The sequence below is a fragment of the Castanea sativa genome, chromosome 11 (assembly GCF_040712315.1).
Source record: "Castanea sativa cultivar Marrone di Chiusa Pesio chromosome 11, ASM4071231v1".
Classification (NCBI taxonomy): domain Eukaryota; kingdom Viridiplantae; phylum Streptophyta; class Magnoliopsida; order Fagales; family Fagaceae; genus Castanea; species Castanea sativa.
The window spans coordinates 31,893,461-31,921,024 of record NC_134023.1 but is presented as its reverse complement, the minus strand read 5'-3'; the positions used below and the strand labels follow the sequence as shown (position 1 = coordinate 31,921,024).

At 36.8% G+C, this 27,564-nt stretch overlaps 2 protein-coding genes across 2 annotated transcripts; both read right to left on the bottom strand.

The window, feature by feature from the left end:
- Positions 1-4,724, bottom strand: LOC142618074 (sphingoid long-chain bases kinase 2, mitochondrial). The gene is made up of 12 exons (XM_075791041.1): positions 4,402-4,724; positions 4,226-4,302; positions 3,632-3,685; positions 3,465-3,524; positions 3,106-3,183; positions 2,891-2,937; positions 2,733-2,773; positions 2,506-2,590; positions 2,300-2,414; positions 2,021-2,143; positions 1,813-1,913; positions 1-618 (listed from the first exon to the last, which is right to left on the bottom strand). Exons 1-12 carry the CDS (start codon positions 4,601-4,603, stop codon positions 489-491), a joined length of 1,113 nt encoding a protein of 370 aa, XP_075647156.1. The 5' UTR covers positions 4,604-4,724; the 3' UTR covers positions 1-488.
- Positions 4,725-10,010: 5,286 nt separating this feature from the next.
- On the bottom strand, positions 10,011-13,528 carry LOC142617223 (large ribosomal subunit protein uL5c). The gene is made up of 3 exons (XM_075789993.1): positions 13,014-13,528; positions 12,247-12,447; positions 10,011-10,504 (listed from the first exon to the last, which is right to left on the bottom strand). The coding sequence occupies exons 1-3, from the start codon at positions 13,263-13,265 to the stop codon at positions 10,166-10,168; spliced, it is 792 nt and encodes a 263-aa protein (XP_075646108.1). The 5' UTR covers positions 13,266-13,528; the 3' UTR covers positions 10,011-10,165.
- Positions 13,529-27,564: the final 14,036 nt, after the last annotated feature.

The following is a 27,564-nucleotide window of genomic DNA, read 5'->3' as shown; positions in this document are numbered from 1 at the left end:
AGGAGAGAATTGAAATGCAATTTATTTCTAGTGACAAGAACAGCTCGGTTCTGGTAGAAGCCATGTCATAGCCTCATTGGCATTATCTTGGGCTACATTTCACAACATTTGTCAAAGCAAGCACCAAACCTAAACTACTGGGCAACCCACTTGGAATTGCGAAATCCAAATGAAAAGAAAAATTGCTTTGTTTGTAACTTTGTATCTTCTGTAACAGACAAAATTTTAGACCTGCTTCTTCATTCTTCTCTTTTTGGGCTAGGGATTTCTTATAATCAATTCCATTCATGTGATTTCCTTTCCCTCTCCTCAAAAGCTCTCCCACAGATTACTTTCCTTTGGTTTAGTTGTTTGTTTCTCTCAACCTGCTTTTCCTCTGATACATCTAAGGACAAAGGAATCTAAAGACTCGCAGGAGAAATGAATCACTTCAAGCAAATGAGATGAGTAACCTTGTGCATTAGTTAGACAGTACTCCAGACCTCGTATCAGCATATCATCTCTATAGCAGAAGGTAAAATACAAATCTTCCTAGGAAGGAAACCTAAATGTTCCCCATCAGATTGAATGTATATGCTGCCACGGCCTGAGAGGTCCTCCACTTCAATGGAATGCACACTGCACCAGAGACAAGAATGTTTAAATGGCACACATTTTGAGTCAAAATCCTAACAGCTGTAAATGAGTGTCAATTATAAGCCTAGGTGAAGGTGAGCCATATAAATAAATAAAAATAAAAACTGTTGCCTAGTGCCTAGTGCCTACCACTATAAGCTGTTCCTAAATCTATGTGATGATCATATGGGTTCGATGGAATAACTTACAGAAAGCTCTATAAAATATTGCTGTTGAGGTTTACAAAAGGTATTTAGTCATTGTCTTAAAAGAGTATGATTCATATGGGCATCGGAGTCACGGCTACAGATAGTCAAATACCATATTGGATGCCATTTCAGTTTGGCTTGGAAAGCAATATAATTCAATACCTTTATAAAGTTTCAGAACTACCGCTATTTCACACACACACACACACACACATATATAACTCAAAACAGCTTCATCTAACTCTTCAATAGACTCATACCATCTCAATTCAAAATACTAAACAAAAACCATCTCAATTCAAAATATTTATTCAAACTTCTTAACATTAACAATAACGAAAAAGATAAAAGATGGCAACATAAAGGTTTACATATTCATTATATACTAAGAAAACAAAAAGATCTAGACGCCACCAAAAAGATGACCGAAACAGCCCAGTATTTAAGGCAATTTGTTTCAGAGGGGGTACACGAACCAAATTGGTGGCCGGTGTGATAAAAGTAAGTTGGGGGCCCAAAAATAACAAGCAGAGTTGTTGAAACCAGTTCATATTGAAGTAATACATGAATCCTTCCCCCAACCCCCCAAAAAAAAAACACACACACACACACACACAAACAAATAAAAAGTAAAAGAAAAACACCTTAGACAACATTTGCTGACGTCGGCATAGTAACATACTGCATAAAATTTTATGTTTACATGGAAGTTCGGTCAATAGCACACAAGATACAACAACATTATGCCATTTTGAGATTTCATGAGAGATGAAGTTGAGTTGATAAATTACCCTCAGGTCAAGATTGTCAAGTATATTTGTCATTTTATTAGTCAGATACTCAATACAATTCACTAAATCATCAGGGGAAAAAAAGGGCAACAAAGTGCAAATATTGAGAGAGAGAGAGAGAGAGAGTGAGAGAGAGAGAGACAGCAAAGAGCAAAAAATACCCATATAACTAATCCAAAAAAAAAGATAGAATATACCTCCTCGAAGATACATTTTTCACCGATAAATGGGTTCCCATGTATAGCCTATGTAGTTTAAGTATAAAGTCATACCACTTGAAGTCCTGAAGAATCACAACCTGTACAGAGAGTTTTGAAAAATTCAAAGTAAATGGCAAAGCACTTAATTTTGATTATTCAAAAAAGGTAGTAAGTTAAGGAATAGATTCCCAGAAAACTATTCTACCTCAAAATTTCCACTGCAAGGATCAGCATTTGGTGTAATCATCATGCCACCACCAAAATATTTAGCATTTCCTATGCAAAGGGCTGTCACTTGGGAATATACTTTCCACTCACCCTCGTCGATCTATGATCACAATTCACAGCATAATTATCAAAAATTGATCTATTATCACTGCATTATATAAATAACACTTGTAGTACTAATTAAAATACTACGGAGTTGTGTAATAATAATGAAAAGGAAAAAATGCTACACTTGAGAGCTTTGAATTGAGCTAACCCTGATTCTGAGGTCTTCATTATGGTGCCCCATAAAGGCCTGCAAAGAACCAAGAACATAGCACAAATTTCCAAATCTCTTGTATTTAGAGGCATAATAGCCTGCCTTTGCACTCCTGCAAAATTTTACAGATCAAAATAATGAGATATTTAAGATCAACATGCCTTCTTTAACACTCAATCTGAAAATCATCAAGTTAACCTTACAAATGAATGTCAGCAACATTTATGAAGTAATGTGATTCTCCACTTTCTCCACTAATAACCCCAACATCTACCCTTGATCTCAACCCTGAAAAACACCTTCCTTAGCAAAATATAAATGACATAGTTAAAGCATGTATAGGAACAATTAGTTAGTGGATGCTCCTCAACTCCTAAATCAACACAAGCATGACAGAACGAAAGAAGAATCACAATAAACTGAAGATTACCTTTAGCTAAGCGTTCAACAGCTTCATGAGGATCATTTTTCCTAAAGAATGAATGAAATGCATACTATGATGAGATAGAACAAGTAATGTGTATGTGTGTGTCTAATTACAAGAAAAATGGAATCAAGAGCAATGAGATCAGAGTACCATGAACTAACCATCCAAACGTTCTGGCAAAATCAGACCCAGTCCCTAAGGGTATGAGCTGTACAAAGATACAATAAAATTATATCTTCTCTTGAAAAAAAAATCCATGCAAACCAGTTCACAGGTTAGACCAACACATTACTGTCAACTGAATTTTGCAGCTAAGATAAAGAACAAGACACAATCTAAATCAAAACTACCATCATGGTCTGATGGCATCACTTACACCAAGTGCAGTTGAATGCATAAGCTCCCCTTCAGGATTAGCTACAGGTTTCCCATCCCAAAAGAAGCCATTAACAACCTGCTTATTGCAATCTAAAATAGATTAGTAGATTCAATAGGCATTTTTAGTATGAAAGAATGTGACTATCCCGAAGTCCCCATCCTAAAATTGCTTAGAATCAAGTCTGCATATTGTCCACATAATTCTAAAATTCTTAATGGCATGCACCTTTGTATGTTGTTTATAATCAAATACCAAGCCAGAACTCCCTCCAGTCATGCTCACATGTACCACATGGAGGAGTTACGAGAAACAAGTTAATGAATAAATAAGTTTTCAGCAGATGTAATGTTGCGAACCTCATGAAGAGTTCCATCACCTCCAACTGCAACCACAACATCAGCACCCTCCCGTATAGCCTGCATACGAGCAAATTACCAATAGAAGAATTAGTATCAGACCAATCCTTAAGTAGGGAACATAAGATTGGTTCAAGCCTGAACTAAAAAGGCCCCCAAATGTCTACCTCCCTTGTTATGTCAATTGCATGAGAAGGACCTGAAGTCAAGGATTCGCATATCTGGCCACAAAATAGAAATATCAACACAACCTAAACCAAATCTCAAGCCATTAACTTTTTCAAGACATCTATAAATTTTTAGCTCACTACAAACCCATACAAATTTAAAACTCACATCAGAAAACTCTACAAAATTTCCAAATTTAACATTAGTGTCCCAAAAATTACCACAACATATCTTTTCAATATGATTTAAAACTAATTATAAAAACATAAATAAATATAATAACTTGAATCAATATCAGTATAGATATAGATATATATATATACTTATCAAAAGATATATATATATATATATGACTAATTATTTTACGGGTTTACTCTAAAAATTTTATTAAAAAGAGAGAGAGAGAAGTACCCATTTGTCATTTGGTTCAAAATTAAATTTATACATGGAAAAAATAATCATAACCTTCAAATTACTGGAATTTTCAAAATGATAGCTGATGAAGACAACGAAAAAGAACAAATACACGTGGTGTCAGGTGTGCATGTACAAAAATCAAGCATGTCGTATTGGTGAAAACGACTGGAACTTACATTGCAGTGTGTACCGAGGCGGGACCTGAGATAGGGAAGTAACTTCTTCCATTCCTTAACCGTCCTACCGTTCGCACCTAATCCATTTCTCCAAAACCAACAAAAATTACTACTAAATATTAATTCAAGAACGAGAGAGAGAGAGAGAGAGAGAGAGAGAGAGAGAAGAGAGAGACCTCGTGGATTGACGACGAAAACGAGGTCGCGGCGGCGAGAGGCGGAGGAGGGACCACCAGCGCCACCGCCACCGCGGCGGTAAATGGAACTGTCGGTGGAGAAATCGGAAGGGAGGGGATTGTCGGCTCTGAAAACTGAGGGTTTAGCGGCCATTGCTACTCTTCCAATCGCTATCTGATGATAGTAGTAAATACTCGACATCCTTCTTTCTTTCGTTTTTTAACAGTCTCTTTTCTTGCTACTTGCTTTGCTTTTTAGATTTTTCTTCTTTCAATAGTGTTGTTATGTTATGCTAATGCTATACTTAATGCTTGATTGTTTTAGCGCCACTTTATCAGATAGATTTCGTATACAACTCTTACCATATGGATTAGATTAGATTTGAGGCGTAATTAGGCACTCTTAATTACTTCCTCATAGATTCTCCAAAAAAAACAAAAAAATTACTTCCTCATTAACGGCCCGGCGGAGTTTTTGAGGACTTGCTGTGAAGATTTTTTATTAGTTTATTTATTTATTTTATTATTATTATTATTATTATTATTTGGAGAAAGTATATGCTTTACCAACTCAGCTACTGAATTGGTGTTTCCAAACCAATAAAAAATTGACATGGGTAGTACATCAGTTTACTAGATCAATTCTAATAAAAAGCCAAAATTACCCCTGAAATTTTTTAAAGCCCTGCATCTTTCTTCCTCTTTTCACTTTGTTGAGGACAAATTTTTCACAGCATATGGTATTTATTTCATTAGCAACTCACAACACATCAACAAATTATAAATTTTAGAAAAAACCTCTTTTAAAGCCCAAAATAGCTCATATTCACAAATGACACCGAAACTCATGGTCCAAAACTCATGGCAATATTGTCTCATCAAAGCCCATAGTTCAAACTCATGGCACAACATCTCATTTTCGACTTATAATCAAAACTCATGAGTCTCATCGAAGGAATTTTGGGAGTCGTGGTTTGGAGGGCCAAGAAGTATGTTCAGTAAAGTTTTAGCAGTTCAAGGTTGATAAAGGAAAACATGTTGCTTGGCATGTCTTTTCCAATTCCCTAAACTCTGACAAGTCAGTGTGTAATAGATAATTTTTGGTAAGTCTCTCATATCACATAACACTTAAAATGATAAAACTCATCATGCTCTTTGCGTAAAAAATTAATGTTCATCATATAATATAAGTTTAAAAATGTAATTATATTATTTCATATAAATTATATTATAATTTAAATCAATCCCAAGCACATGACTAAATCTATATTAATATCTCATATCTAGTATTAAATGCTCTCTTTATTCTCCAAGATTTGATCAAAACACAAAAAGACCATAATTACATCTCTAAAACTTCATCAAATATTAACCAACTAGTCTATTATTTAACAAAATTATATTGTAATAAAACCATTAATTAAACATATAATTTTTCAAAAGAGGCAACTTAGCTAAAAATACCAGCAATAATTCCAACAAAAACTGTCTTAACTCCAGCAAAAGCTGCAACAGCTCTAGTAGAAACAGCAACAACTCCAGCAAAAATTGCAGTAGATCTAGCAGCAACTGCAATAGCTCCAGCAGCAGCTTAGGCAACTAACACATGTTCAAAAGTGACATCATCAACCTATTAATGTCCAATCCCAGCAGTTTGCTGCTATAACCAAAGAAGTAAAGGTCCTATAAAAGAAATCATAGTATTTTAAGCTAAGATCTTTATTATTCCGCTACAGTATCAAAAATAGGAATATCTCATAAAGGTTATCTTACTATTTTTAGCCAAACTCATGAATTTAATGCAAAATATTTTCTTCATCAGAAAACCTCACACAGCTGACATCATCCAGCTGTGTCAGGACAGCTACTGCCGTAAACCTGACAGCTATAGCAGCTACTGTTATACTGCTACAACAGCTACTGCTGTACTGCTACAACAGCAACCTTAAAGTCTCAAACTTTCTTCTTTTAACTAAAAACCAAAAACCCACTAATAAAATCACTTACTTTGTCAAAGACTTTTTCTTATTTGCTAAATTTCCCTTCAACTAATTCTAATCTAGTTACATACTTGACTCTATATAAAAAGGACCAAGCCACACACCATTACACACTATCCATTCTTTTAGTTGTTGTTTTAAGAAACTGGGCTTGGTCCACCGCAGCTAAATAAGCTGATTACAAACCAAGTGGTGCACAGAGCAGGAATCCTACAATACATACGTACTAGCAAACAAGAAATATATATGTATGGAGCAGCAAGAACAGTAAAGGAGTAATGTGATAAATGAAGATACAAAATAAACGTTAAGGATTCTTAAAGCAATGTGAAATATTACATTACTTTCATATTTGTGTATTACAATATACTCAGTAAGGAGTGTTACAAGGTTCAAATAAATTCAAAAATTACAAACTTAGATGGCTCTCCCAGCCTCTAAGAATTGTAAAATTTAAATTCCTTTGAATCCAAGTATGCTCTATAGTAGCTGTTTGAGGATACTGAGCGGTATTCTCCTTTCTTTTGTTACTTTGTTTGAGTCTTTTATAGAGCTTTCTCAATGCTTCTATTCTAATTCATTATTTTTCAATGCCCCTTCACTATTAGCTGCTTCTCCATTTTATAGTGTCATCCTAAGGTTCCGGGGTTCCACTGATTCCCCTCCTTTGCTCCCTTGGGTACCAGAGCCAATGTTGTGCCAGCAATTTTGGTCGCTGATCTCGTCCTTGTTTCTCATAATTTTCTTCTTTTGGTGCTTTCTCCCATAAAAAAAAAGCCTCTTGCTGACTTTCCGTTCTAGGGTGTCCCTAGAGAGCTGACCTCTAATCTCTCTTCCTTCAAGGCTTCTAAACCTCAACTTTTTAGACTCAACTTTTTTTGCTACCTTTCCTTTTGTCATTTTTTTCCGGGTGAGTCGATTTCATCCTTGCCAGGTTGAAAGTTTTTTTAGCTACTTCCCTTCATGGTTCTTCTTTCTGGGCTCCTTAAGGTACTAGCCCCTTATTCATGAATTGTTAGTCTCCAAACTTTCTGGTTCCTTTCCACATCATTGGGTGGCTGATAAGAATGTATCTATTCTTCGTTCTTTGTGTTTCCTGGGACTTCTTTTGAGCTGTCTTAATCTCATCTTAGCTTTGCTGCACGTCCCGAGGACCCCGAGCTCCTGGCAGTTCCTGGGTATCCTGACCCAGTTCTTACCACTGGACTCCCTAATGATTTTCTGATCTCGGCAGGCTGGGCTTTTTCTTTCTTCTCTTCGCTTCATGGACCCTAAGGCCTATCCCTTCGTGGGTCTTGGGCTTAAATCTTTTTAATAGATTTGGGTCTACCATCTTTTTTTCTTGTTGTGAGCTCAAGCCTTTTATTATTATTTTTCATGGGGTTCACTTACTGTGCTATTTTGAGCCTTGTTATAACTTTTTAGACCTCAACAATATCTTTCTTCGTCTCTCTTACAAAATCCCTCTTCTTAAATAACAACACAACACATGTATTATAACACTACTACCCATATCTCTCACACTCTATTATTCTTAAATATCATCATTTTGTTGTACATAAACACATCTTCATCCCTTTCTCTATTTCTCTTTCAATACCTCTATTCTTAGAAAGCAACATAGCCAATGTCATAACACAAAAAAAACCACTCAAGCAGCAACTCTAAGCTCATGTATTTACTATATTTAACTTTCATGTTATCTATCTCATACTTCCATATATTTTACAAACACATTACTCACAAACTATCCATACATACTTCTCACATATATTCCAAATTTATCTTACAAACACCATATCTCACAAAACATATATATTTTTTACTATCTCCGTACATCTCTAAAGATACCAAACACTCTTTTAAGAACATATTACAAAAGCATTTCTCATAGAAGACATATGACCATTAAAGACTAAAAGTCCTTCTCCTCAAAGGCAACAACACTCATATTTGACAAAAAAACTAAAAGAGTATTACACAGGGAAAATCATTTAAGTGTATGATAAAGATGATAAACTTAATCAACCTATGCACACAGCTGGACATATTCTCTTTCCCTCTAGTTGCACCCATTTTGCAAGATAAAGATGATAAACTTAACCAATCTATGCAAACGGCTAGACATGTTCTCTCTCCCTCCCAGTTGCACCATTTTGCAAGATAAAGATGATAAATTTAACCAACCTATGCACACGGCTGGACATATTCTCTCTCCCTCTAGTTGCACCAATTTTTCCCCTTCGATTGTGAAGTCACCATGAGAGAACTCATAATAACACATTGTACCACTGGACTCACATTATCATGCTACTGGAATATTATTAATCCACTGATGTTATACGAACTATGAAGATAAGTCATTATATTTTTATCTTCAAATTTAAATTATTAAGTACATTTTATTCATTATCATTATACCACTCGACTAATGTTATTATATCGCCAGAATGTTATTAGCTTATTAACGCTATATAGTTGGAGTCACAAATCATATAAAGAATAAAGTGATGCTATACAGCTGGAGCCAGAAACATACAAGATAAGTGAATATTTATCTATTTTCAAGATTACATTATTTAGTATATGTTAACACATTACTATTGCACCACTGGATGCAAATTACTTCAATATTATCTCACTATTTAATAAGCATGGATTCACTAATGCTTCATTAATGAACATATATATTAATAAATTGATCTACCATTACTAGAAATATCATTTGGACATGAATTACTATTAGACATATATTATTTGGACATAAACCACCACTGGACATATATCATTTTATTTTAATTCATTTAATTTTAATCTCCAGGGCCACGGCTTCAACTACAAAATACAAACCCATTAAGTTTTACAAGTATTGCCGCACATATAGCTCCCAATCAAGCCAAAGTTTTGAGTCCCAAACTACAACTTTTTCTTGCTTTTGTTGCCAGCGTCGAGATCTCACCTGAGAGAAGCAAAGGTGCAGTTGGCTGTGAGAACAAAGGAGGGACGAATCACCGTGAGGGGTAAAATATTTAATCAATGAATGACCCATGTGTCCATAAATTTTTAAACAAATGCTTTAGTCCAGGTCAGATAACATGTCATCACTCTGTTAAGCCATGTAAACATAAACTGAAAGATGAAAATTGAACATTTTGCAAACTTTAAAGGACGAAAAACAAACTTTTGTAAAAGTTAAGGAAGAAAATGATATTTTACCCAAATAAATTTATCCATACGCTAGGTATAAGGCCTACATAACAAGCAAAGGTAAGGACCACCCACTTTACATGCTGAGATCAACGGATAGCGAGAAGTATGATGCTGAACTTTCTTAGACAACAAGACATAAATCAGTTTTCCTTCAAAACCATTCAAAAGTTCTAAATAATGTGATAAAAATAAATAAATAAATAAACAGAAAACGATTCTTTTTTTTAACATAACAGAAAACAATTCTTATATAAAAGTATTTATTTTTCTACTTATTAAAAAAGTTTTTATATAAAAAAGAGGAAAAATGAGATGTTCGAACTATTTACTTCATAGGATATTGATTGTACTAACCCTTGGGGTTAAGAAGTATATTCATTATAAATGAAAGACAATGGATAAGCCAAAATACTGCACTGTGAAGGGGTAACAAGTCAAGTACATAAGATTTACACGTCCAAATTGTTTCCATTTAACATAATCGTTACGGACATAATTTGCAAACATGCTACAGAATAGCAAAATGGTACAAGATTTAAATCAAAAAATAACATTTATCTCCGTGATCTGCCCCTTGATTTTGAACCAAAATGGTGAGCCTTGAGCTTCTTTTTGCGCACCATTTCTGAACCACCACCCTCTCGAAATGGCATGCCCATGAGAGCTAAAAGTCTTTGGGCTTCTTGATCGGTTTTAGCTGTGGTTGCAATACAAACATCCATTCCCCTCGGCTTACCTAGAGCATCATACCTGATCTCTGGGAATACACTCTGTTCACGAATCCCAATGCTATAATTCCCATGCCCATCAAAGCTGTTTGGGTTTACACCTTGAAAATCCCTTGTCCTAGGAAAAGCCAAGTTAATTAGCCGATCCAGGAATGAGTACATCATCTGTCAAAATCAAATAACATTCACATCACAAGATTCAATTAGTTTGGACCATGGGGAACTTATAAATTACAGTTTGGAATCCTGCGGCACAAAGATGCACCACTTAGTAGTTGATGGTAAGTAAATTACGGCAGGCATAATAATTGATATTTTACAAAAATAGAATGATTTGTGATAAGTAATCCCATTACATGTAACACAAACATGTGAACCAGAACACAAGCACTCACAGACTATCTTAAAGACAATCAAACTATAACGAACATCAATTTCTAGCAATTAAGTCAAATTGACGAGCATAACCATTGTCTCAGTAAATTTTTCTTCTTCGTATACTTGAGTCAAATTTAAGTAGATAATTGATGATTACAAAAACTTTGATTTCAGCATTCATAACATGATCTTACACATTCAAAAGAAACGATGAGAAGAAATGAATACCCAGAATTTGAACAAAAATTCCAATAACACAAGTCAACAGTACGCTTTTAGCAAGAAACAACCACCAAAGAAGGCTAAATTATAAGTTGCACTGTCTAAGTTTGGCTTGTTTTCATTTTCAACTTTATAATTTCAATTTTTTCAATTTAGCCCCTCCACTTCCATCCTCTTTCCAATGTAGCGCTTTTGTCCACCTCCATCTAATTTGTGGAGTTCACCAAAACAACACAATTTCGCTAACTCTTAGTTTCCAAAAAAAAAAACACTTCCTCTCATTCTGTCTGTTTGCCATAACTTCCTCTCATTCTCTATTTCCATTGCTTCAAGGTAGTGCGGCAATGAAGAGTTGAATCGACAGCTTGGGATTGGAGGCGTGGGTGGCTTCGAACAACAGTGAATATGAATGGCAGCACTTGGTTTGGGTTTGATTGGGCAACATAGGTGGTTAGTGACATACAATCTAGCTTAGGCGATGGTGAATTGGTTAGGTAGTAAGTTTGGTCTGGGTTGGTTAATTCACATTGGAATGCGTCCTTGGCAACAGTGGCGGTGATTAAGGGTTTATTGTGTGGCCAATTGGCTTAGAGATGCTACGTTGGCCATAAGTGCTGGTTGGGTTGTTGAGAACAGGTCGGTGGTTTGATTATGGGTATGGGGGTTGAGATTGAGAAGCCCTAAAGCTCCAAATGACTTGTTCCCACACCAATGACATTGCAAACACCACCACCACCATTCAAACAAATGACTAACATTGAAAAAAAAAAAAAAATCGTGAGGCTACTTTGAAATATTTACTCATGGCCAGAGCAAGATCTTCTATTTTTATTCACAGTAGAGATGAAAATGAAAACAGACCAAACTTAGAGGGTGTAGTTTGTAATTTAGCAGAGAGCGAGAGCCAAAAATTCTATTTTTCCAAGAATCTGTAAATACTTTTCCAAATGCCAAAGGGGAAAAACTTGCTTCTTTTAGCCAAACTATTAGACTATTTACTTCAAAAGTGATCATTTACAATTTACTCATATCAATGGCATCTCATCCCCAAGTTACTACTGCTACCACCAATTACAACCGCCAATAACAGGAAGCACAAATGTTTCAAAATAACAGCCTTAAGTCTTTAATTCTAGCTATTAAGCATTGCAAGCAATAAAATCCTGAAATTCTTTATTTGATTAGTAATAACTAATAAATCCATAAATTCTAAATTGAAGGAATCATTAAAACTAACTCTAAAGGCAGCTCAAATAATTATTAAAAAAAAAAAAAAAACAGCAATTGAGAGAACAAAACACGCTTACACTTCCCCTGAGTGTGACAGCAATCCCAAGCGGTTGTCCTTCCCTGATCTTGAACGTGGCAATAGCATTTTTCGCCCGTGTCTTTATTGGCCTCTGCCCTGTTATGAGTGCCAGATCATTCATTGCCGCTTCCAAACCCTTCGAGTTCTGTTGAGCATCCCCAATACCACAATTCACCACAATCTTCTCAATCTTCGGAACCTACATTGCAAATTTGAACAAGAAAAAAATACTTAATTCTGAACCCAAAAAGATGAATCATAACCCAAACTTAAAATAAAAAGGCAACCAAAGTACTAATCCCCCCCTTTATTTTTCAACGGAAAGTGTACCTTGGCCACCAAGAAAACAAGCAACTCTGACCCCCCAAAAAACTGAATATATATATGAGCTCATCTACTCCAAACAGTGGTGCTAAACTCCATTGTAGTTGAATTATTTAATTCCTCTTCCTTGAGTTTGCGCAAATGGATATAGTAATGCTACGTACATAACATTTTCCACAACAGTTCATTTTGCAATTTTTTATGGTTCTTTATATGGTCACTTTTTTAAGTGCCATTAACAACTACAACTAGGCACTAGCCACCTCAGCAGTTGATAAATATTTTGTGACATTTTCTCATATAACCAAAAGACCGTTCTCCATTTACAAAAAAAAAACATATATGATAGCATAACAGTCTTCAGCCCCAAACTGAAACCCCAATAGAAATCCAAACAATGAATTGGATAAAGAAAGTTAAAAAAAGAAATGGGTTGGTTACCTGGAGGATATTGTGGTAGGAGAACTCTTCCTTGAGCTTGGGAATGATTTTTTCGATGTAAGTGGCCTTGAGACGACTGGGCTTCTCCGCCTCCGACTTCTCCACCAGCACAGCAGCCCCCGCCGCCGCCTTCACCGTCGTCAACACCACCCCATTTCTAGGGACCGCCCGTACTGACATTGGGGATTTGAAAAGTGGGGATTGGCCGTGAAACGACGACGTCGCGGAGCCTAAGAGCGAAGGACTCGCCATGGTGATACTAATGATGATGATGTTGTGAGGTTGGGTTTGTTTCACTGTAAGAGAGTGTTGTGTTTTTTTCTCTTTTGTGCATTTAGGGGTGGTGAAATGGGGGTTCAATTGGAGTTTATTTACGAGAATACCGAATGTTTTGGTTCCATATTGTGGGTTTTGTGTAAATATTTTGAAAAGGAAGGTGGTTCTTGTGTTTTTGCCTCAATAGAAGAGGATAAGGGGAGCTTGACTTGATGAATTTAGGTGAAAATGCGCCTTGCACCTTTTGGTATTCTGCTACAAGTCGTATATATACGACATTGTCGTTGAGAACGGAACATTGGCCTGTTTGGTAGCATTGATTAAGTATTGTTGTTCAATTTTCAATGATATGAAAATACTTGTTTGAATGTTACAGAAATATATGTCAGAAATTTTATTGTTATTTAAATACGGAAAACTTACGGTGCAAGCATTCACCTCAAAGTAATAAAAATTTTTTGCTTTTAACAATTCAAAAACTTACTTTATTTATTTTAACATCTTACTTTATAATACAACCTATATCAAAAGTTTTTTTATTTTTCAAATCACTTCATTTAAAAAAATATAAACAACTCATTAAAACAATAAATAAAAAACAACCTTCACAAAACCAATAGCAATCATCTACAACCACCTCCACCACTGCTCTACCATAGTGGCTACCACAACCGACCCAAATATAAAATAATAAATAAACTACAACCCAACCACCACCTTCCTTTTCCAAATCACAAAACAACCACCATCACAATCATAAAACCCAACCACCTTTCTCTTCCACCGCTATCACAAAATCTCAGCCACCACCAAATCTTAGCCATCCCTGTGACCCACAACCCAATTGCATCATTCATCACCACATTAGTACTGACCCACGACCCAAATTAGACCACCAGATTGAAAGCCACGAGAAATCGGCGAGAGAGAGAAGGAGCAACAAACCACAAAGTGAGAGAGAGAGAGAGAGAGAGAGAGAGAGAGAGAGAACTTGTGAAAGAAAGAATAAAAGAGATGGAGAGAAAGAGAGGTTATTTTAATTGAAGAAAAGACCAAAGGAATATAAAATATTATTTTTTATAAGTTTTGAGCTATAGTACATTGCCATAGATGGTAGTTTACTGTAGCTCATTTGCTAAATTTTTTAAGAATAACACCATTGTTGTAGTATATATATATATATTTTTTTTGGTGGAAAGAGTTGCTAAAAATAGTTTTTTTAGCTTTTAAGAGCTTTACTGTGAATGTTTTAACTACTCTTTGACCAAGTAAGAGCACTCACAATGGTGAAGCTAAAATTTGTAACTTTTAGCATCTCAAAACTCACTTTATCTATTTTAACACATCACTTTATAACACACCCAACATCAATGGTTCTATTTTTTTTTAGCACTTCATTTAAATATTCTTTATTTATTCTTCATCTCTTTCTCTCTATTCCTGGTCTATGTCTCTTCTTTGAAGCAATAACAATTAGCAAGAACAACCATCACACACAGCCCATTGCCAGCAAAACCAACTGCCACAACCCACAACCATAAACTCGTTGTCCCAAAAAAAAAAAATTCCATATCAAACTCACCAAAAACCACCGCAATTATAATTAAAAAAAAAACCAACCACCACAAACCCACCGACCACACCACCACCAACCACCGCCAAATAACAACCCAGTGACCCAAATCAACCAAAAACCGCCACACAAACCATAATTTTGCCTCAACCTAGCCACTCCAAAACCAAATCAACAACCCATGGCATGACCCATTGACTCAACCACCATAGGCCAATCAATGGCCCACCACCACAACCCTGTTCAAATGTTTTGTTGTGTGACCACAACCTAATTCAAATCCTCTCTCCCTCAAACACGAAGAATCCTACTATTTTTAAAAGGAAAAGATCATCCATGGAGGAGTTTGAGTTTTACCTTTTCGACTTGGAGTCAAAGCTTCTGATAACACTGAAAGAGGACTCCAATCGGCTTAAGCCGCGACTTCTAAGCTCAAACTCCCTCACATGACCACCAAAGCACAAACCAAAACCACGAACCATAGTGAGAGAGAGAAACGAGGAAGAGAGGAGGAGGGTTAGAGAGGAGAAAGAGCGAAAATGAGAGACAAAGGGTAAGGGCGGGCGACAACTTTGTGTTTGGGAAGAAATAAAAGAGAAAAGGTAGAAAAATAATGAAAAAATCGATGAGAGAGAGAAAAGAAGTTATTGTTAATATAAAATTGGACTCATAAATAAAATAATAATATTTTATTTATAACTTTAAGCTACAGTGAATTGCCATAAATGGTAGTTTATTGTAGCTCGATTACTAAAAAAATGTAGTAGTAACACAATCAACGTAGTTCTTTTCTTGTGGTATGGGTTGTTAAAAATAGTAATTTGGCATTTTAGCACCATTATTGTAAGTGCTTAAAGAACACTTCTTTGCTATAAATTTTTAGACGTATATTTTGATTTTGTAAGACTAAAATTTACTATTAGTATGGATATAAAAGAGCTAGTATTAAAAGTTTGAGATTATTAATTTAATTTGTTTTTGAACACAAGTTAAGCTCAAGCCCATCAACGATTAGATTTTTATATGTTCAAACCTTGTTCATTCTTTTTATGAACAAACTCAAATTTGTTTACGTGTTACTTAGTTAACTTTTTTTTTTCATATATAGTAAACACAACAACTTTTTTTTTTTACTCATTTAAAAATCTATATAAGTAAAAACTAAACTATAGTTTAAAATTATATTATTTGAGTTAATTAGATATAATTATTTTTTTTTATGAACATATAAAAATTAGATTCACCAACCTTGTATTATGAAAAATTATATATTATTTTTCCTACTAAATTGACTATTTAAGTATTTATATTATCAATAAATTATAAATATTGATTTGATATCTTATAAACTTGTTTGAAAACATACAAAATTCAATACCAAGTTTATATAAGTGAGGCTATTCATCAACCAAATGAAACTAATAAATCCAAAAATTGCCAAGTTAAACCAACCATCACAAACAATTGTTAAAGGCTATCAGTATGATATTGGGAAAAGGGGGTGGAAAAATGACAAGAAATAGGACTCACACAATAATATAACAAGCTCACCACTAAGGGAAAAGTCAATGAGATATAAAAAAATTTACCACCCAAAGGAAATTACCAAGGATACAGGGCTAAACACACTCACCACTAAATGGACCACCTAGAGAGATACAAAGTATAACACAAATATTTCTGAATTAAAATCACTCTCATAATTTGATTTCTCAGTCCAGCGAACTAGCTATATATATATATATATATATATTGCTTAGAACATTCCTCTAAGCATGGGGGAATTGAATGACCACAAGATTTCTAAGACATAGAAAATAAGAATGCAAATAGATGATCTAGTATTTCCCACAATTAGCATATTTCAAGATTGACTAAATAAATGCGTTAAGACCAATAAGATTGACTAAATAAATGTTTTAGGATCAACCTTAATGAGCGTTGATTAGCAGCACAAACTACGGATAATAAGGCTGGCATAAGCATCCATGTCCAGATCATAAGATTTCTCTATTTGGGCTTTAAGATAACAAGGGTTGTTAGGTCAATTGACTCTTTCTTAGACACTCTAGTGTCAGACTCCCCTAGTTGGAAAATAGTTCAACTACATTGAATGTTGTTGAAACTCCATAATGGTTTGGCAAAGCAACCTTAGGCTTGAGTTTAGTGGTACTTGTCTTGATTTATTGCATGCCCAATCATTCCTTTCCATTCCTTTATTTTCCACAATACATGTGGAACCAACATGCTACTTAAAAATATTTTCTCACTCATGATAAACATTATTGAATGAATTTTGATTTGTAACTTGTTTTATCACAATACCGTACACGAAGCCAATGTCACAAAAAAATTAGCGTACATCCATTGATCCTAGATTTCATTTTCATTTTATTTCACATGGGACAAAAGCTTCACTTATCTTTTCAAGACAAAGACCCTTCATCTCCATTGATGGGCCAAAATCAATATCAAGTTTATCATTGGGAAATAAATAGTTCTGAACCCCAAGAAAATCAACATATGAATTTTGCTCATGAAGAAATAATGTTATAACAATGAATCTCTCTTTTTGTAATATCAACAACCTTTTCTATTTGAACAAAGAAAGACTCATCATCATCATCTTCCAAAACTTTTTTTGCAAAATTCACTATCTTCATCGGGATACTTATCGTAGATTGGTGGAGAATTCCAATCCATGATAACGTCTTCTGTTGAGCATTTTTTACCACATTCAAAAATGTTTTGAATACAACAATATATCAACGTTAGTATAGTAGATAAATAAATTATTTTGGAACAACAAAGATATTTTGAATAAATCCACAGGAAATACTTGCTTTGATTCCAATTTGATAACCAAAAAGGGGTGGAAGAAAAGACAAGAAATAGGACTCAAACACTAATATAACAAGCTCACCTCAAGGGAAAAACCAATGGGATACATAAAATATACTACCCAAGGAAAATTACCAAGGATATAGGGTTTAACACACTCAATACTCAATGGACTACCCAAAGAGATACAGAGTATAACAGAAGTAATTGCGAGTAATAATCACTCTCGTGATTTGATTTATCGTTCTAGCCAGCTGGCTATATATAATGCTTAGAACATCCCTCTATGCATGGGGAATTAAATGATTACAAGATTTTCAAGACAAAGAAAATAAGAATGTAAATAAATGGTCTAGTATTTCCCACAATCAACATACTTCAAGATTGACTAATTAAATGCATTAAGACCAAAAATATTGACTAAATAAATGTTGTAGGACCAACCTTCGTGAACTTTGACTAGCAACACAAACCATGGATAATAAGGCTAATATGAGCCTTCATGTCCAAATCATAAGATTTCTCTATTTGGCTTGTAAGACAACAATAGTTGTTAGGTTTGTTAACTCTTTATTAGACACTCCGGTATCATAGTACAATTTTCAATGGGTCTTTAAGAAAACCAATGTCAATTGGTTCAAAGCTTGGTTTAGGTTTTTAGATTTCGACAAATAACTGAAGTAGCTCACATATATAATAATATGTGATAATGCACAGGAAATCAGTAGGCTGAATGCTCCGGGCTTCAGTGGACTAGTGATTGCTTGGATGGCCTAAAATGAAAAAACACACAAGATCAAAGGAGACCGGGTTGAACCAGCCAAGAACTCTCCGATGCTTAAGTTAGTTTTTTCTCTAGGACTCAGGAATTCCAACTTTTCAGGAGTAGTGAAAACTTACCTTTGTTTGATGTCGATGAGTCTTTATATAGTGAGTTTTTGGAGTGGTTACTTGTATAGTAACTTCCCTAATATTTGTGGAAGTTTGAAGGTTCAAACTCAACCTCTACAACCGCTATAAAAGTTAGTATATTCAATCTTATCTTCTACAACTGTTGTTGGAAGTTAAGTATTTAAGAGCGATGAACAAGGATTTGACAGCATGTAGTTTGGGTTACAAACTCTTGTGAATAAGCCAATTTCTGGAAATACCACAAGTGTTGAGGGTTGTCCTGGTGTTTTTCCTTGGACTACCCTTATGTCAATGGATGACCTTCTTACCCATAGATGAGCATATCATTTTGGGCTACCTTTGGCTCTGGATGACTCTTATGGACGAACTGGAGATGGTCTTAATTTTAGTTCCCCATCAGTTGTCCCCTTGTCCAGAGGGTCGTTCAGAGTACTGTAGGATTTACTGTTGCGTTTGGACACATGCCTTTATGTTACTAGTTAGACTTCGTGTTACGCGCCATAATCTCTTTGGTTGAATTTTACTTGCTTCAGATTGTGCCACGTGTTATAATCTCATTGGAGACTTGTCGCGTCGATTTAACTTTTCGAGAAAAATACCACGTGGCATTCTTTGGTTGGTCGCGTCGTTTCAGATGCCCAATTTTTATTGCCTATAAATAGTAGAAATTTTCTCCTACCTTTCAAATTTCGTAAATTTTCTTCCTTGACATTCATCGTCCAGCGCCTCATCTAGGAGTTTTTCTGCGTCCTTAGTTCTCCTTCGTCTAGAGCCAGGTATTCCCTTCATCTTCGTCTTTAGGTTTTCCTAGTTTCTTTGAGATGTCTGAGATTGTTGTTTCATTGTCTAGTAATAGCGTCGATAAGGCTATAAACGAATACTAGAATACGACTAGCTATAATGGTTCTAGTAGCGGTAGTAGTAGCAACAGTAGTAGTGGGAGAAACACCACAGACAAGCAATATACGTCTGGTGTCCCTGGAGTTCCTTTAGAGGTTCTCCAAGAATAGCTTAGGATGAGGGCAACCTTTGGGTCATAGGCTGGAACCTCGACGAGTGCTCCTCCGTCCACTCCTTTAGACAAGGTAGAAACGGTATACAGTTATGCTATAGACGTCTATTCCAAGACGGACGAAAAGAGACTTCCTTCCCTTAGGACTTGGTATTAAATTCCAGATGACCTTAACCCTAGGTTAGCTGTTCGTGGGGAGTGTTGTTGTGACCCTCGTCTTGGAATTGGTATTTATGAGGCCTACCTTCTAGGGGGACTTAAGTTACCTCTTAATACCTTCGCTAGAGAGTTGCTTACCAAGCTAGGTTTAGGAGTGTGCCAATTCAATCCCAACGCATGGAAATTAGTCGTCTCTATGCAAGTTTTGTGGAGGGAAGTGTTTGAAGGGGACCATTTTCTCACTATGGATGAGTTTCTCTACTGCTACAAATCCTCAGAAATTAGTCAGTCCCTTGGCTTTTATCAGTTCCCAGCTAGGGGGAAAGGTTGTAGATTAATAAAGTCCCTCTTGACATCTGATAGGAACTGGAAGGCGAAGTTTTTCTTCATCTCTGATTTTTGGACTGGACACCCTGTTGAGGTTGGCAGGGTTCCATTTGCCCCCTATTCTAGAGAAATAGGGAACCTTCGTCCAGAAGGTATGTTTTTTCCTTATTCAATATTTTTCCTTTCTTTTTGATAGTTGGATCCTCCCTTTCTTTTTACAGCTTTCAGACGACCATCATTGAATAGGTTCTATCTTGAACGCGTCCAAAAAGCTCGTCTTTACGCTGACAGGAGTTTCCACTCGTTAGTCACCCTTGATCGTTAAGCAACTTGGGGACTTGGTCCTGAGCCTTTCGCTGAAGTTGTAGCCCATGAGCTTACTGTTCGTAGATGTGAGCTTTTCTCTCCTTTCTTTCTTTTTTTAAATTTTTTAAAAGAAATTGTTTGAATATCACCTTTTAATCAATCCTAAATCTTTTCAAAGATGGCAACTATGAAAGAAAATAAAGGGAAATAGGTGGTAATAAACGAGGATGCCTTACCAGAGACGGAGTCTCAGCCTCATCTTGCCACGGGAGATAAAAGAAAAAATTTGTCTAAGACAGTGGACCTGGAAAACCTCCCCAGTCGTCGAAAGGAAAAGAGGGCGAAGCACAAGTCATCTAAGACTGGGGTCATTAAGCCAGACTTCACTGTCCCTCCTACCACTCAACAACCGTCCATCCAAATTCATGACGTGGATTCGTCTGAACCTGCTGGAGTCATCTCGTCCATGACTGCTGCGCTTGCCTCCTCTCAGCCTTGTCTAAGAGCTCCTATGAATCTAATTGAAAATGAGGATTTAGCTTGGGAGAGGTTTCAAAAGGCTGTGACTGGCGATGACATAGCTGCATGATATGACATGTCTTTGAAAGAGTTTGAACATTCTGCTATTAATGATCTTTTCAAGGTATGTAAGCATTTTTACCTCGTCTTATCAATTTACATCCTTCTCGTTTAACGGAATTTGTGACTTTTCATGTAAGGTATATCCAAGTTCATTGCAGCATCCGGGCAAGCCATAAAAATGGACAAGGAGAGAATCAAGCTTGAGAAGAGGATCCAGTAGGTTAAGGACGAATGTAGGAGTTGGGATGAAAAGGAAGCCAAGGCTATGGACGAAATTAAGGAATCGAAAAATCTCATTGAGGAGCTCAAGGCTGATGTCGTCGAAAAAGATACTTGTCTTGACCACCTTCAGATGAGGAATGAGAAGTTGAGCACCTTTTTGAAAAATGCCAAAAAGGATGCCGTTGATGAGTTCAAAGCTTCCAACCAGTTCACTAGTCTTTTGGACACTAATTACGCTGCTGGCTTTGAAGATTTCTGTATGGACGCTGTAGAACGTTTCCCTAAAGTTGACTTCAGCTCCATCAAGCTCAATCTTGGTGCTACAAGCTCTCTCCTCTAGACGAGTTCTGAAGACTTTAATATTGAGGACAACGCTACCACACAACCTACTCAGGATTGCATAAGACTGGAGAGAACCCCCCACAGTGAAAGTGTGAAAGTTGATCATCCTAGTTTATTCCCTTTTACTTCTTTTTTTTCTTTTCTTCTAAGTATGAAGTCCGCTGTTTTGGATCATTTAAATTAATGCAAGTACATTTAATTCGTCTAAGCACATTTTACTTGTCTATAATCTTTGGGACGAGTTTTGATACAATTGCCTCTGGACTTCACTTTAAGGGTTTTTGAACGGTAATCGTCTACCCTTTCTTTAAATTTATGAATGAATGTTTATCTTCATTACTTACTGTTAAACATGTTATTGTGTGGACAAACTTCATTATTTACATCGTCTACATTGTGTTGGTTTTTAAGTGTGGTTCGTCCACTTATGAAAACACTTAGTTAAGTCTCATTATGTTAAACATTTTTACCATTCTTTAAATTATACAAGTACAACTCATCTTATAAATGGTGTTGCTTTTACTAGCTTTATTCGTCCGGGGGTTAGACTTAGCCAGTTCTTTTTCTCATCCATAGGTTGGACAGTTTACTTTCGTCTTTAGGAAAGACGCTTCCAGCATTTGCTCGTCCAAAGATTGGATTGTTTTGGCTGGTTATATCAATCCATGGATTGAAAATATTCTTGCGCGCATGCATTTTCTCGTCCATTTCTTGGATGAATATGCTTAAGGTTCTACCTCGCCTACTGGATGAACATACATTTTCTTGTCCATTTATTAGATGAGTATGCCTTAAGCTTATTTTTCTTTGCTTTATCCTTATTTCAAGGAAAGCTTATAGATGTTACGTCTCTACGTCCAGAGATTTAGCTCGCCTTCGGCTTTAGCCTTCTTGTGGATGAAGTCACGAAGATTAGGAATTCATAAACTACATACATTGAAAATCCCAACTGTATTCATGACATAAACATCGTCCACAAGCATGACACATGCTTAGAAGCTAGTGCCTTTTAGGGAATTAAACATGCTTACACCCAAACAGATAAACTAAGTCCATGACCTCGTCCATAGTTTAGAGATAGTGCACAATTTAGAAACTGACACACTTTTAGGGAATTACGATACAACATATAATGCTAATAATAAACACAAGTAAATGCTAGTAATAGAAATCAACACACTACTTTGGCTCGTTAGGGTGACAACGTCTAGGAGGATCTAGTCCAAAATGATGCTCGTTTAGGGAGATATGTTACTGGTAATATCTTCTTAAATGCTTAACATTCCAGGGGTGTTCTAGCTTTCTCCTGTCTAGAGCTTCTAAGTAATATGATCATTGGCTCCTGCAATTAATAACTCGGTAGGGTCCTTCCCAATTGGGTCCTAGTTTCCCATGGGTTGGGTTTTTGGTTGCCAAAGAGACCCTTTTTAGGACGAGGTCCCCAATGTTGAAACCCTGGGTTTCACCATTGCATCATATTTTTTGGCCATGAGGTTCTTATACCTTGCTATCCTTTACTCTGCATTCATCCTTACTTCGCTAATCAGATCAAGGTTGAGACGAAGTTGCTCTTCGTTATCTTTGTCCTGATACTTCATCACCACGTGGTTTGCCATGTGCACTTCTGCAGGTATCACTACTTCACTTCCATAGGCTAACTTGAAAGGAGTTTCTCCCGTGGGGGTCCTCACAGTCGTCCTATAAACCCATAGAACACCTGGTAGCTCGTCTGGCCATACTCCCTTTGCCCCCTTAAGCTGAGTCTTGATGATTATCAATAAGGATCAGTTTACAACTTCTGCTTATCTGTTTGCCTGTGGGTGGGAGGGCGAGAAATAATGATTCTTGATTCCAAATTGTTCGCAAAAGTCTCTGAAGGGCATGTTGTCAAATTTCCATCCATTGTTAGACACTAGTACTTTAGGAGCTCCGAACCTGCATACAATACTCCTCCAAAAGAAATTCTTGACGTTCTGCTGTGTAATTTTGGCTAAGGATTCGACTTCCACCCATTTAGTGAAGTAATCGATCCCTACTACCAAAAATTTTATTTGCCTAGTTTTAAGTAGGAAGGGACCTAAGATATCCAGTCCCTATTGTGCAAAGGGCCATGAGGCCATTATCGGGGTGAGATACTCCGACGGCTGTCCAAGGATGTTATTGAAGTGTTGACATTGGTCACACACCTTGATATAAGCCTTAGCATCTGGTTGCATAGTTGGCTAATAATAACCTGCACGAACAACTTTATGGACTAGCGCTCTCGCTCCCAAGTGGTTTCCACTTGCTCCTTCATGAACCTCTCTTAGCACATAATTTGACTCATCTGGAGCTAAGCACCTTAAGTAGGGCTGAGAAAAGCCTTTTTCATATAATACCTCATCCATGAGGATATACTTAGTAGCTTTGATTCTTAACTTTCTAGACTCATCCCTGTCCTCCGGAAGCCTTCCATCTTTGAGGTAAACTATTATTGAAATCATCTAATTTTCTTCTCCTTCAATTTGTTGTACCTCTGGAAGGTCTATGCTTGGCATGTATTGGACTTTGTCATACTTGTCTGTAGCCCCTTCTGTCAAAACTACCTTTGCCAAAGCATCTGCTTCCATATTTTCCTCCCTTCGGACTTGAACAAAACTAGCTTCCTTAAATTTTTTGACAAGCCTCTTCACATGTCCAAGATATTTCTTCATTTGGTCTTCCTTAGTTTCACACATTCCATTTACTTGATTCATGATCAACTGAGAATCTCAGTGGACGACTATTGACTCTGCCCCTAGGAATTTAGCCAATTCCAACCCTTTAAGGAGAGCTTCATATTCAGTTTCATTATTGGTTGTTTGATACTGTAGACGAGTTGTATATTTCAACTTGTCCTCTTCAGGAGATATTAGCACTATTCCAATTCCTCTTGCATATAACGTGGATGAACCATTTATAGAGACAATTTAGCTCTAGGCTTCATCAATCTCGTCTAACCTACCTTGGTTGGGAGTGAACTTTGCAATGAAGTCTGCCAATACTTAACCTTTTATAGCGCTTCTTGGTTAGTGCTTGACATCAAACTCACTAAGTTCTATGGCCCATTAGATTAGGCGTCCCGTAGCTTCCAACTTGTTCATCGCCTTCTTGAGTGGATGATCTGTTAAAACGTTGATGACATGAGCCTGAAAATAATGTCTTAACTTCTTGGACGCTGTGACCAAAGCAAAAACAAGTTTTTCCATCATAGGGTACCGTCCTTTTGCTTCTTTTAGTGCTTGGCTTGTATAATAAACTAGTTTTTGTATCTTCCCTTCTTCTCTAATCAATGCTGAGCTCACTGCATGTGGAGACACTGCCAAATATAAGTATAATTCTTCACCTAGTATAGATGGGCTCAACAGAGGAGCTGCTGTGAGATAGACCTTGAGATCTTGAAAGGCCTTTTGACACTCGTTTGTCCATTCAAACACCTTCTTGAGAACCTTAAAGAATGGCAAACACTTGTTAGTGGCTTTAGAAACGAATTTGTTGAGAGCGGTAACTCACCCTGTGACATATTGGACTTCTTTGATGTTTCTTGGTGATTCCATACTCGGTATCGCTTAAATCTTATCGGGATTTGCTTCAATTCCCCTATGTGAAACCATGATCCCAAGAAATTTTCTTGATGAAACTCCAAAAGCACACTTCTTCGGGTTCAACTTCATGTTATATCGTCTTAATGTATCGAAGGTTTCTTGAAGGTCGTCCAGGTACTTTTCCTCGTCCAAGCTTTTTATCAACATATCATCTACATAAACTTTCACATTCCGTCCAATCTGTGGATGAAACATGTGGTTAACTAGCCTTTGATAAGTTGCCCCTGCGTTCTTCAAACCGAAGGGCATCACCTCATAGCAAAATAAACGTTGAATGTTAATGAAGGATGTCTTCTCTTGATCCACCTCGTCCATCCTTATTTGGTTGTAGCCTAAGGAGGTGTCCATGAAACTTAGTAACTTATGACTCGCAGTTGAGTCTACCAGTTGGTCAATGAATGGCAATTGATAGCTATCTTTGGGGCAAGCTTTGTTTAGATTGGTGAAGTCCATGCACATCCTCCACTTGCCGTTTGCCTTCTTGACTATCACTACGTTTGCCAACCAGTTCAGGTAATAAACTTCCTAGATAAATTTTGCCATGGTAAACTTCTGGACTTCTTTTTTAATGGCATTATCTCGTTCAGGGGCAACAACTCTTTTCTTTTAACGTACGAGCTTGGAGGAAGGATACACGTTTAGACGATGAGTAATGACACTTAGGTTAATACCTGACATGTCCTCATGACTCCATGCAAACACGTTAATGCTCTTCCTTAAAAACTGGACAAGGTCTTGCTTCATCTTCTTTTCCATACTTGCTCCAATCCTTGTGAACTTTTCGGGGTTACCCTTGTCTAAAGGAACGTCTTCCAGCGCTTCTGTGGACTCCGCAGTAACCCTTCTCTCATCTATGCTCATCGTCTACAAGTGCTCGTCCATGGCTAACATGGCTAGATAGCATTCTTTGGCGGCAAATTGGTCTCCTTGCACTTGACCTACTTCGTAATCTGTTGGGAACTTAACAGAAAAATGGTAAGTAGATGTTACCACCTTCCAACTGTTTAAAGTCGGTCTCCCAATGATAGCGTTGTATGACAACGAGCAGTCTATAAAAAGAAAGTTTACTTCTTTGGTTATTTGTTGTGGGTATGCTTCTACCACCACTAGTAACGTAATGGTGCCCACGGGCTGCACTTTCATCCCTCCAAATCCTCCAAGGGCAAATTCACTAGACGAAACTGATCACGTCCCAGCCTCATTTGTTGGAGGTAGGGTAATACAAGATGTCCGCTGAACTTCTATTGTTCACCAACACCCTTCTAGTCATATAATTAGCAATGAGCAGGGTGATGTCAATTGCGTCGTCATGTGGGTGGTGAACCCTTTCAACATCCTCGTTCGTGAACGTAATGGCTTGCTCGTCCGCTTCCCTTGTCCTTGGAGGTCATCCAAAGAGCGGTACATTTTGCACCACCTTCAAGTACGTCTTCCTTGACTTGGAAGATTACCCTATTGAGGTCCTTCCTATTTTAACTCTTATTTCTCCAAATGGGAGCCATGGCGATTCTTCTACCTTTCCTTTCAACTTCTCGTCCTTGTGCTCCCATCTGAGAAAGTTTCTCAATTTTTCTTGCCTGATGAGATTCTCTATCTGCAGTTTCAGGTCAAAACACTCGTCCTTGTTATGTCTATGGTCTCTATGGAAGCGGCATTACTTGTTCCTATTGTGTTTGTTGAGATCTCCCTTCATTTTTTTCGTCCACTTCAAGGATGGATGATCCTTGATTTGCATAGCACTTGTTCGAGTGGCATGTTCAAGGGTGTTTATTGCTGACTCCTTGCTGAAGAACTTGCCTTCTTGTTGTCTCAATCTTTCTTCTCTCTAGTCTGGGCCTTCTTTGGACGGGGACCCTACTCTGGATGGCACAAAAGATCCACTTCCACTCGTTCGGCCTTCTTTCTCTTCTTGGCTATGATTGCGTTCTCCGCATTCATGAAGTTTTGGGCTGAATGGACGAGTTCAGCCATGGTTTAAGGCTCTTGCTCATAAAGCTTATGGATGAATAAATTGGAATTAACTCCATTATGGAAGGTTGGTAATAACAACTTGTCGTCCATCTCGTCTACCTTCAGGACTTCCATATTGAAACGAGTAATGAAGCACCGCAAGCTTTCATTTTCCCATTGCTCTACGGTTAATAGGCTAGATGAGAAACACTTATGCCTTTGTCCTTCAATAAAATTATTAACAAACAACTTACTTAATTTTTCGAAAGAGCTCACGGTGTTTAGAGCTATCTTGCTAAACCACACTCGTGCTAGCCATTTAAGGGTGGTAGGAAAGGCCCTACACATAATCTTGTATGGAACCCCTTGAAGATGCATTATAGTCTTGAAAGTAGCGATATGATCAAAAGGATCGCACGTTCCATC